Below are 12159 nucleotides of genomic sequence, written 5' to 3'. Positions count from 1 at the left end.
CAGCTGGTGAGCCATCTTGGGAGAGCGTGATGCTTCTTCAGTGAATGACTCACAAACAGACATTATAAACGCACATTTATGACGTAACCCCTTAATTCACGCTTATTATCACTGATTCCATACAACCTCTCATGCTTTCACATATGGTAGACTAGCGTCACAGCCATGCTCTGCACATTATTGTCCTTATACAGCCACTCCATGGCCCTTCCTAAATAGTGACCAGAGGGCTAAAATCTAGCGTGTGCTAGAAGTACAGCTTGCCATCTTGTACAGAGCCCTCTTGGCCTAGCAGGACCACCAAGAGGGTCATGAGTCTGTGCCTCCCTGCTCTATAGACTTGGTTGAAGCATCTGAACACCAAATTACTCTATGAAGTATCCCCAGACTCATGGCTTTGCCTCTTGTTGACCAAGGGGGCCTGTTAAAGTCAGAACTTCACAATTAGCACACCTGTATTAAGGAGTCTCCTAGATGCCTTAATGTAAAAAGATCTGCTCTAGTAAGGGTGGCGCATTTGTCTGCAGCATATTTTTAGACTCAAACAGATTTTTCAATTGCTTGCATTGCAGAATATTCTTCCCATAATATTACATTGCAAAGTTTACCGCAGCATATTTTTACTCTGCAGTATTACAAGGCAAGTAAACTACACAGTGTTCCAAATTATTATGCACATTGGATTTAAGTGTCATTAACATTGAATTATTAGTTTTTCAATTAAACTGATGGATGGTATTGTGTCTTAGGGCTCTTTGGATCATTGTAATCAATCTCAGACACCTGTGATAATTAGTTTGCCAGGTGTGCCCAATCAAAGGAAAACTACTTAAGAAGGACGTTCCACATTATTAAGCAGACCACAGGTTTCAAGCAATATGGGAAAGAAAAAGGATTTCTCTGCTGCCGAAAAGCGTGAAATAGTGCAATACCTTGGACAAGGTATGAAAACATTGGATATTTCAAGAAAACGTAAGCGTGATCATCGTACTGTGAAAAGATTTGTGGCTGATTCAGAGCACAGACAGGTTAGTTCAGATAAAGGCATAATAAGGAAGGTTTCTGCCAGACAAATTAATAGGATTAGGAGAGCAGCGTCTAAAATGCCATTGCAAAGCAGCAAACAGGTATTTGAAGCTGCTGGTGCCACTGGAGTCCCGCGAACCTCAAGGTGTAGGATCCTCCAGAGGTTTTCAAGTGTGCATAAAGCTATTATTCGGCCACCCCTAATCAATGCTCGCAAGCAGAAACGGTTGCAGTGGGCTCAGAAATACATGAAGACTAATTTTCAAACCGTGTTGTTTACTGATGAGTGCCGTGCAACCCTGGATGGTCCAGATGGATGGAGTAGTGGATGGTTGGTGAATGGCCACCATGTCCCAACAAGGCTGCGACGTCAGCAAGGAGGTGGCGGAGTCATGTTTTGGGCTGGAATCATGGGGAGAGAGCTGGTAGGCCCCTTTAGGGTCCCTGATGGTGTGAAAATGACCTCTGCAAAGTATGTAGAGTTTATCACTGACCACTTTCTTCCGTGGTACAAAAAGAAGAACCGTGCCTTCTGTAGCAAAATGATCTTCATGCATGACAATGCACCATCTCATGCTGCAAAGAATACCTCTGTGTCATTGGCTGCTATGGGCATAAAAGGAGAGAAACTCATTGTGTGGCCCCCATGTTCCCCTGACCTCAACCCTATTGAGAACCTTTGGAGCATCCTCAAGCAAAATATCTATGAGGGTGGGAGGCAGTTCACATCAAAACAGAAGCTCTGGGAGGCTATTCTGACATCCTGCAAAGATATTCAAGCAGAAACTTTCCAAATACTCACAAATTCAATGGATGCAAGAATTGTAAAGGTGATATCAAAGAAGGGGTCCTATTTTAGCAGGTCAAGTTACATGTTAAGTTTTTTTTTATTGAAAGAGCTTTTGATTTCTGTAAATATGACCTCCTGATGCTGCAAATTCAACAAATTACCATTTTAGTTCTCTTTACAACCTTTAAAATGTTTTGATCTCTGTTGTGCATAATAATTTGAAACCGTGCATTTTGAGTTTTTTACTTCAAAAAAAAAAATCTGTTATCATTAGGAAATTTGTTCAATAAAATTTGCATTATACTCCAACGGTTGATGGCTTGAAGATTATACTGACTGTCATTTGCATCGACTATTTAGGAAAATCAGCGAAAAATAATATTTGCATAATAATTTGGAACGCGGTGTATGTGACTGCACCAAAACAGATGCACCTTTATTTGTTCCGGACAGCCACCTAGCACCAGCTGTTGGGTGCTGATGTGCCGCCTCCCATTCTCTGTCGGAATGCAAGGAGACTTCTACTACAATCTGTAGCGGCAGTGGTCACGTTGGGTAATCTTGTGCAAGTCCAGTAGTTACCTCAGTATTTTTTAGCAGCATATTTAATAGTGACGTCTATGTGTGGGGGGTTCCCCACAGAGTGGTCGCAGAACACTTAGAGATGTGTCCTCTCCTTCCTCCTCTTAGGAGGTAGTTTCGAGGAAAAGAAAGAAGAGTGGTGGGAGAAGTATCTCTCCACTCTGAAGAATCCAAGTCAGATCTTGATGTAAGGGCTGGTTGTAGAACAGTGACCCCTCGTGTAACAGAATAAAGCAGTGCACCAAGCACTTTTTTACAGGATGAGTAAAAATAAGACCCCCTCTGTAAATACTGTTTTTTTTCACACAGGTCTTCAAGAAGGGTTAGGTTCACCTGGCAGGTCACCACAGGAATATCCCTCTATTCATGCAGAAGTAGACTGGGAGTCAAAGATCATCACAAGGTCTGCAGCCCCAGAGAGGGGCAGATGTAGTGATTTATAAATGACAAGAGTGGGGTTGGCTGGAAAAGCGCCCCTTAGTAAATAATTTTCTCAAAGATAGGCTATTGCGAATACTTTGGACTTGAGGGATTTTGCACATTTAGCCTTTTGAACAACCTTAGTTAAAGAGGCTCTGTCACCAGATTTTGCAGCCCCTATCTGCTATTGCAGCAGATAGGCGCTGCAATGTAGATTACAGTAACGTTTTTATTTTTAAAAAACGAGCATTTTTGGCCAAGTTATGACCATTTTCGTATTTATGCAAATGAGGCTTGCAAAAGTACAACTGGGCGTGTTGAAAAGTAAAAGTACAACTGGGCGTGTATTATGTGCGTACATCGGGGCGTGTTTACTACTTTTACTAGCTGGGCTTTCTGAAGAGAAGTATCATCCACTTCTCTTCACAACGCCCAGCTTCTGGCAGTGCAGCACTGTGACGTCACTCACAGGTCCTGCATCGTGTCGGCACCAGAGGCTACACTTGATTCTGCATCAGCATTTGCAGGTAAGTAGCTACATCGACTTACCTGCAAACGCCGATGCTGCTGCAGAATCATCTGGTGCCGACACGATGCAGGACCTGTGAGTGACGTCACAGATCTGCACTGCCAGAAGCTGGGCGTTGTGAAGAGAAGTGGATGACACTTCTATACACAACGCCCAGCTAGTAAAAGTAGTAAACATGCCCCGATGTACGCACATAATACACGCCCAGTTGTACTTTTACTTTTCAACACGCCCAGTTGTACTTTTGCAAGCCTCATTTGCATAAATACGAAAATGGTCATAACTTGGCCAAAAATGCTCGTTTTTAAAAAATAAAAACGTTACTGTAATCTACATTGCAGCGCCGATCTGCTGCAATAGCAGATAGGGGTTGCAAAATCTGGTGACAGAGCCTCTTTAAGGAGGATGGTTCAGTTCTGAGTAATTATGCTGGTATTCCAGACATACAGGCACTCATTGCACCTAAAATTGACCTGGCCCTGCTGTCCCAATAGTGAACGACAACACAGCTTAGACAATGAGAAACATTACTGATGCAGTCAGTTCTCCATTACTAATGCTCATGAAAGCTGAGGAGGAAGGGAACATGGCTAAGGCCCCATGCAAACTACCTTAGTTTTCATGCGTAATTACAGATGAAATTGCGGACCCATTCATTTCTATTGGCCTCGGACACCTTTCCGTATATTTACGGATGTGTGTCCGTGCCGTAGAAATGATCCGCAAAATATAGAACATCTTTTATTCTTGTCTGCAATTGCGACACGGACTCGCCCATAGAAGTCTATGGGCACTTCCGCAATTGCGAATGGCTACGGATATGTATCCGTAGCCGTCGGATCCGTATTTGTGAACCGTAAAAAACCTTACGGTTGTGTGCATGAGGCCTAACATGAACGTTAAAGTCTAATTGGCATCCAAGATGGCCCTACCTCAAATCCGTGAGTAGGGTGGTTCTATCAATAGGGCAATCATTTAGTTGCGTAACCAACAAAAAAAAAAAACACTGGCTAACTGCTGCTGGAATGTCAGACTTAGCAGCAAAATGCCACGAATACCCGAATCTGGAGATCTGTAACCTGCATGGACCGGCGTTCATACAGGAGGTCGTGGGAAGGTATCAGGACTGCAAGTCATTTTCTGACCTGAAAAGACCCCCCTTTCCAGTATAAAAAGCCCTTTCGAACAGAGGGTCGGTCCTATAGGTCCCAGGGACAGCTGCAGGAGTATGGCCAGGGATAGCACAAAAGACCATATAACAGAGGAACCGGTTCCACAACCACCAGAGGCGGTTATTCTAGAGCAATATTTTCAAAAACAGCCATTTCATGTAAGTCCACAGACTCTGATTCCGACTCAGGAATATTTGAAAGCTTGGGAGTCCATAAATACAGACCATTGGCTCTTAAGTGTAATACAAAGTGGTTTGACCCTGCCATTAGAGAAATTTCCTTCCCACAGGAGGAAGCCTTGCTTCAAGACAGACGAGAGGCTAGACATGGTCTTAGAGCAGGCATTGCAGGCAGGTTTCCCAGTGATGTAATCGGAGATGGGAAAACCCTCTGCAGTCAGCCCTGGGGACTCAGAAAGGACTCCAGGGCTGTCTGTTCAGCAAGCCTGCTGTTAGGGCAAGCTATGTGTTGCCCTAACAGCAGCCTGTGACACAGTGTAATATATTAGACTACGCTAAGACATTATAAGTATAAAAAAAAGTTGTAAAATAGTAATTCCTTTATGGGATTAAAACATAATTTTTTTAATAAAAAAAAACATTAGCAAAAGTAAGTAAAAAATATTTAGTATAAAATTAATTTTATTGTGAATACCATATATAAAAACAAAAACCTACACATATTAGGTATCCCCAGGACCATAATAACCTGAGCAATTTATTCAGCAGGTTATTCGAGCCAGGATTACACACATCGTCTTGATGCAGTTTTTGGCTCAGTTTTTTGAGCCAAAGCCAGAAGTGGATCCATGAGGATCAGAAGGTATAAAGAAAGGACTGATGCATCTCCTTTCTTTTGTATCCACCACTGTGTTTGGCTCAAAAACCTGAGCCAAAAAGTGTGTGTGTGTGTGTGCGCGTGTGTGTGCGTGCGTGCGTGTGTGATCCTGGCCTTAGTGTAAAACGTGCACAGTGTAAAAAATAAACTATGCGGAAAATAGTAGGTTTTTTTCTATGTTCATGCCGAAAAACAAATTATATATATATATTACACAGTAATTTATAGTACCCCCAACCTGTGCCGAAACCCCCCACAAATTCTCCCGCATAAAACGAAGGGCTTATTCAGACAATTGTGTCCATTCTACGACTGCAAAAAACAGACCATATTTTATGCATTTCCGTTCCGTGTGGTATCAGTGTTCCTGTATTTTCTTTCTCATCATTTCTTTAGCAACTGGTGCGTGAAAAAAAAAAACGACAGCACACAGATGTCATCTGTGTGCTGTTCGTGTTCCTTACGCACCCATTGACTTCAATGGGCGATGTGGTCTGCAAAAACGGGTCTAAATAGGACATGCAGTGAGTGTCACACAACAGATACACGCTACGTGAAAAACCACGGACGTGTGAATAGCCCCATTGAATTGCATAGGTCCGTGTGCTGTCGGTTTTTTACATGGACGTATAATACGCTCGGCTGAATAAGCCCTAAGCCTCATACAGCCACGTCAATGAAAAAATAAAAACATTATGGCTACTGAAATGCAGAGAGGCTGGTTATTAAGGTGTTGAAGTCTATGGACGACTTTAGGGGTCGTTTATTTTCTTTCTTTTTTTTTCGTTGAAATGCATTTATTTGGAGCTAAAATCAAGTTTTGTAATTGATTTTTAGGAAAAAAATAAATCCTATTTTACTTCTCCAGCTTCTAGGTAGTACAATACATAGAAGCCACAGAAAGTGGTTCTGGGCCGAATCCATTAGTGAGCTGCACTGACGGCTCTGCTGACAGTGGCTCATGAGCGATTTTCTAAGCTCCGTTCTGATCAATTTGAAGTGGATTCGCTTTGACTTGATTAGAACTGAGCTTAGAAGATGGACCAAAGGTGGTCCGTAGCTTTTAAGAAGTGCAGCTAAAATGGGAATTGTCCTAGGCACTATCCTAAAAGCAGCTAGATAAATGGTCATTACAAAGAACATTTGTGAAACACTACTGGCGTCCCCCAAAAATTAAAAAGACAAGAGGAAAAAGGAGCCTAAGTGAAGGCCAAAAGTCGAAACAGATGACAGAAGTTCTTATGTTCTGGAAGAAGAGAACTTATCTCCACAAAAAAAACAACAACAAAAAAACTGTTTTGTGACCGTTCGGGATAAGAAAAACATGGCAGATTTCTTCTAGAAACCGCGCCACACCTGTCCATAGGTTGAGTGGTATTGCAGCTCAGCTCCATGGAAGTGAATAGGACTGAGCTGCAATAACACACACAACCTCTAGACAGGTGTTGCCTGTTTTTGGAGAAAAGCAGCCATGTTCTTCTCATCCTGGACAACCCCTTTAAGCATTCATGGCAGTCAAGCGTTTTGTTTTGTTCTCTGTCTAAGCATGGGATATTAAACAGTAATTTTCTCTGTTCTAGGGAACAGTTTAGGCCACTGTGCCTCCCGGGAAATATTCCAAGGTTACCCCGCACTTGCGCAGGTTTACCCCAGATGACTGCTGATGCTTTGAAGCGCAGTAGTGGTCACTTTGTATTCCAACAGAGATTGGGAGGTGGCCACTGGTGCCCATCAGCTGTTGCTAGGTGGTTGGTTTATCCCTTAGAGAAAATGCAGTCCTACAATCTGTCCTATATCTGCTAATGACATTATGTCAATGGTACCAGAAAGATCAGATCTGAAACACAATCCTAAAATAATGATTGATTGTTAATCCCAATTTTGTAATCCAGACATGTATCTGGCAATCTGACAAGTGGTGAATGATAATCCACGGTGTGGACTATGGAAGTCATGGCTTATCAGTAGACCGGCGTTTAGGATACATGTACAGCTGTAGCATGCACCAGTGTGAGCTGACCAAAAATATATTAGAAGCAAACCCATATGTTTACTAGCTGGGTCCACGTCCCGCACACGTATGTAAACAACATGTATCATGTCACAGGCGGGGTGTCCCCTCTCCCCGAGGATCCTCCAGTATACCCCAGGCTTGCAGCTCTCCCCTCCTCCCCAGGATTCCGCCCTCCCGTCCCTGTTCTCTGGGGTTTGTTTCTGTGAAGTTGATTCCTTGTTTTGCTGCAGTGTCATTGTTATTCCGCACTCGCCTCCTGATGTCACACACCCCCTCACATGACGTCACCGGGACACTGCTCCCCTTTATGATGTAGAACCTCTCAGATTCTCCTCAGACGTTTACTCAAGAGTTGGGGGAGAGGAGCCCGCGTTCATTCTACACCCCCCCCCCCCGGGTCCCCTTCAGTTCTGCTGAGCCCGCCCGTATTCCTCCGCAGCCCATTCATTTCCCGCTCTATTCTCTACAGGATCCCAGAGCCCGCAGTCTCCTCAGCACCGGATCTCCTCCTCTGCCATATACATCTATAATAAGGATTGTCTGTCCGTGCAGCCGCCGCAGGATCCCCCGTCCTCCCTCCGCAATACTTGGGTTTGGTGCTGTCACCATGTCTGAGATTCTCCCCTACAGCGAGGATAAGATGGGGCATTATGGATCTGACACCGAGGTGGGGCAGATCTCCTTCAGCTGCCGTCTCCAGGACACCAGCGCCTTCTTTGGGGGGAACGGACAGAAGAGACCCCCAAAACTGGGACAAATTGGAAGAGCCAAGAGAGGTAAGAAGGGTTCTATGGCCAGGGCTGTGCCAGTCATACACATCATACAGGGGGGATTAGCGCACAGACACTTGGCTGCCTCTATCATAGGCGGGCAGTATATCATCCATGTCTATATACTACACTATACTATGTGCCTCATGTCATCACTCTACAATCCCCCTTCTCCCTCCATATGTGATGATTCTCCCCACATCATGGAGTCCTCCCCGGCATTACATGTCTATGTGAGGGTGATGCTGTGTGTATCATGGGGTGTTTCGGGTGTCAGTTATTACAAGGTGCGTGGATCCGTCACTGATGATAAATATTGACATGGCGGGGACCTAGTTATGTCCATGCTATACCCGAGCAATCTATAATGGCAACTCTATATACAGTAATGTATGACCAGGACTATAGACAGCAGGTGCCAGTCATGAACATATGTATTTGGGGTATAGAATGTGGGCAGCACTGGGCTGGGCATACACTGGAGAAGATTCATATACTACATGTAAATAACATGGGAAGGAGGACCAGGTAATGTATACTGGGCACTACAATGCAGGCAGCTGGGTGATGGTCTATAGGTGCATATGCCCCTCAGACACATGTTGCTCGGCACTGTGACTTATGCCATGTGTTTATCATCTGCCCATACTGGTAATACCGTGTACACATCTGCTGGGAATGTGCATGCCCATTTCTTTCTTTTTTTGTTAATAGGAGGTATATCATGTAAGTGATCTAGTTAGACTTGGAATGCTTTAACCCTATCATTATCTAATATCTATATGTCATACTCTATAGGTGTAGTTCTTTAATAATGCATGCTTATGTGGATGGGGTGGGGGGGGGGGGGGGCATATTAATTGCAGACATAATATTGTATCCAGAGCATGAAATGATCATACAATTGTCATCCTATCATTTTGGGTTAATGGGATATTCAGTGTCTATAAAGAGAGCTGTGCCGGGCATTGTATAGGGCTGGATGCAGACAGGTAGATGAACATGTTGAGCTTGCTATGTACCAGTACACCTGCTAATACCTATAATGCCTTGTTTTGTTGTGCATTCTTCTCTCATGGAGCTGACACTGTCCAAGGTACTGATCTCAGAGCGTGCCTATATATTTCTATATATTCTCTGTGCATACGTGTGGTTTGTATATCTGTACACAGAGACGCACATATACGCAGTGTACGTTGTCGCGCTCCTGAAGCGGTCAGTTTCTGCTACCAGTAGTGTCTGTGAGGTGCTGTTTTTTGTTTTCCAATGAAGTGTAAAGAAGTTGTGCTCTCACCTTCTACAAGGGGGTGACCAAATTCCACACAAACACCACCATTAACCCTGTGTGCTGCTCCTGTCTATGCATTAGAAGGGATCCCTTTCTGATGATGGATTTGGGAATGGCATTGTTCTAGATGCTTAAGGGAGGAATGGAAATGGGGCCATTTTAGATGCTGCAATAGCCGAAATTTAGGAGTTGCCATAGATGTGGCTACTTACATTTCATCAACCCTTGTTGGACGGCTGGTTTTAAGGCAGGATAACCTTCTATTCAGTGGACGACACGTTTCTGGGGGGGCACTAGCAGTTTGGTCAATTCAATGAATTGGCTTTTCAGAGCAGTACTACAGAGCTTAAAGGGGTTGTCCAGGATTACAAAAACATGGCTGCTTTCTCCCAAAAACAGCGTCACGCCTGTCCATTGGTTGTGTCTGGTATTGCAGCTCAGCTCTATTGAAGTGAATGGGTCTGAACAGCAATACCACACACAACCTGTGGACAGGTGTAGCGCTGTTTTTGGAAGTTACCAGCTGTGTGTGTTTTTTTAACCCCCTTAACACTTGACAGAGTATCTAAGGGAGGAAAATGTACCAAAAATACCTTAAGCATTCTATACAGGAGGACACATTGCTGCATTATGTATTCAGCCCGCTAGTTTGTACACTCTTTTCTTTATGTGCGTGCATTAGCCAGACAACCCTTGTTTTAATTTTAGTATACAGCAGCAGCAACAGGGTCCCTCTAGTTCTCAAAATGTGATATAGGACCAGGGCAGCGGTGTTCCTTTCCCTTTTGGTAGTAACTTCTAGGGAGCCCCATTTCAGGCATCACGTACAAACTTATCATATGTAAATATTCATATATTGTAGGTAATGGATACTTATTCCTCCTTATATATATCTTTCAGTGTTAGATCACCTCTTATAAGGCGAGGTTGTTTGTTCAGTTGTTTATTGAACTCCGCCATAATTCTATGAAAGTTCATCCAATAAATTGGTTCTACACACTATTATTATTATTATTATTTCTTTCTATTATAATAATATCAAGGCCTGACGTAAGCAGTGCTCTTATCGTATACATTGTAGCATGATCCAGCTTAGAAGAGATTATTATGGCAGCTTTCAATCGGCCATGGCTGAGAATGTGTACACTACCAATAATCGATCATGTTCATGAAGGCATGAAGAGATGCCTTTTTACATGGTTTTAGTGTTTTGATTGGGTATGTAAGCAGTTTTAGTCTTGGATGTTAGCTTTGCTATATAGGTCTTAGTATTGAAGAGGTGAGTGCACAATTTCCTGGCTGTACATGTATGCATCTTTTGTATCGAGCTATGCAATTGTTGCTGTTTACACGTGTATGCCTCATTGTGTCCATAAGTGTGTGCATTGCTAGACTCCAGCCAACTGCAGTGTAGGAGTGAATGCACATGTTGTTTTCCTTGCTTCTCAAGCCCTCACCTCCTCCTCATCTTATTTCTCTGCATTTCATGTCTCTCCATGTCATATCACCTATCTTGGTACACTGTGCTGTAGCCTGTTGATATCCAACCCCATGTTTCTCCCTTTCTTCAGTTGTTATTGAAGATGACAGAATAGACGAGGTGCTGAAGGGGGTGTCGGACAAGTCTCCCTCCGGAGTATAAGGTGTGGAAGTGGCTGCTCTCCACCCTGATTTGTAAGCACTTTTGGCTGTGCATGTTTGTGGACATGGAGAAGAAGGAAAGGCTTTGAGGCTGCTGGCAAATCTCCACCCTCCACCTTGATCCAGACCCTCTGCAGGTCTCCTGATGGTGCCATCTGGCTCCCCACTCCACTCAGACCACGCCAATGACCTCCAATGTGGAGATGTTCATTTCAGCACCTTCCTATACCCCTTGTCACTGTCCCTCACCCTGGGCTCTGGGGGCAGTGATGAGTCTCTCAACCCATGTTAAAAGCCAACCTCACATTGCAGATTGGGTGTTGTTGTCCTTAGCATCTGCCTGTGTGCCAAGAAGGTGCTTGTAGACTGGAGCACCATGGAGTTTGTGCCTATCAACTCCAAATCTTGCCAGGTGCTGCCTCCTCCTCCTGACTCACAATGTACATCCCAGGGGCTGTAGGTTATTAGAAATGCACTTTATTCTGACAATATGTGTCTCTAGTGAAGTAATAAATAATCTTTAGCTGTGTGCGTATTTGTGGACCCAAAGGGAACCCATCTGCGCAGCTGTGTTTATATATCTATCTATCTATATCTATATATATATCTATATATATATATATATATATATATATATATATATATATAGTCATGTGTGTATATATAGGTATATATATATATATATATATAGAATGATTTGTGATTATTAATACCATGCCCCCTCCAGTCCACCAGCATCAGAACAAGAGACTGGACAAGCACCCATGTTCCCTTTCATCTTGCCCTTCATGTTCAAGAAACCAGCAGGTCGGAAGCAGAGCAGCTGGAGGGCGCAGAGCAGGCAAAGGCCGTCCTTTTGCTGTCCAAACCCAAGCAAGAATAAGACTTAATTTGCTCCATCTCTTGCATGAGCTTCCGAATCCATCCTGGATCCCACCCTTTCCCAGCACGCTCCTTTTTAACAGGAACCCTTTACATTTGTATTTTTATAAACAACTCTTTGTTATTAATATGAATTCTGATACATGCTGGTGACTGTGCAATGTCACATCAGAGATGCAGCCAACTTCTGGGTGCAGAGTGATTGGCG

At 43.6% G+C, this 12159-nt stretch overlaps 1 protein-coding gene across 4 annotated transcripts; it reads left to right on the top strand.

Annotated features, from left to right (window-relative positions):
* Positions 1-7604: 7604 nt before the first annotated feature.
* On the top strand, positions 7605-11890 carry CAMK2N2 (calcium/calmodulin dependent protein kinase II inhibitor 2). 4 transcript variants are annotated; one of them, XM_075861897.1, is made up of 4 exons: positions 7608-8146; positions 9222-9236; positions 11000-11071; positions 11797-11885. In XM_075861897.1, exons 1-3 carry the CDS (start codon positions 7978-7980, stop codon positions 11068-11070), a joined length of 255 nt encoding a protein of 84 aa, XP_075718012.1. In that variant the 5' UTR covers positions 7608-7977; the 3' UTR covers position 11071; positions 11797-11885. The 4 variants fall into 4 exon arrangements, with proteins under 4 accessions (XP_075718014.1, XP_075718012.1, XP_075718013.1 ...); XM_075861899.1 differs by lacking the exon at positions 9222-9236 and having other exon boundaries at positions 7605-8146; XM_075861895.1 differs by having other exon boundaries at positions 7613-8146; positions 11000-11890.
* The last annotated feature ends 269 nt before the right edge of the window (positions 11891-12159 follow it).

This window comes from Rhinoderma darwinii, chromosome 4 (genome assembly GCF_050947455.1).
Source record: "Rhinoderma darwinii isolate aRhiDar2 chromosome 4, aRhiDar2.hap1, whole genome shotgun sequence".
NCBI lineage: Eukaryota > Metazoa > Chordata > Amphibia > Anura > Rhinodermatidae > Rhinoderma > Rhinoderma darwinii.
This window is presented reverse-complemented; position numbering and strand designations above follow the sequence as displayed.

Excerpts from the sequence above, each read along its gene's own strand:
- CAMK2N2 (XM_075861895.1), top strand. The coding sequence starts at position 7,978 with ATGTCTGAGATTCTCCCCTACAGCGAGGATAAGATGGGGCATTATGGA.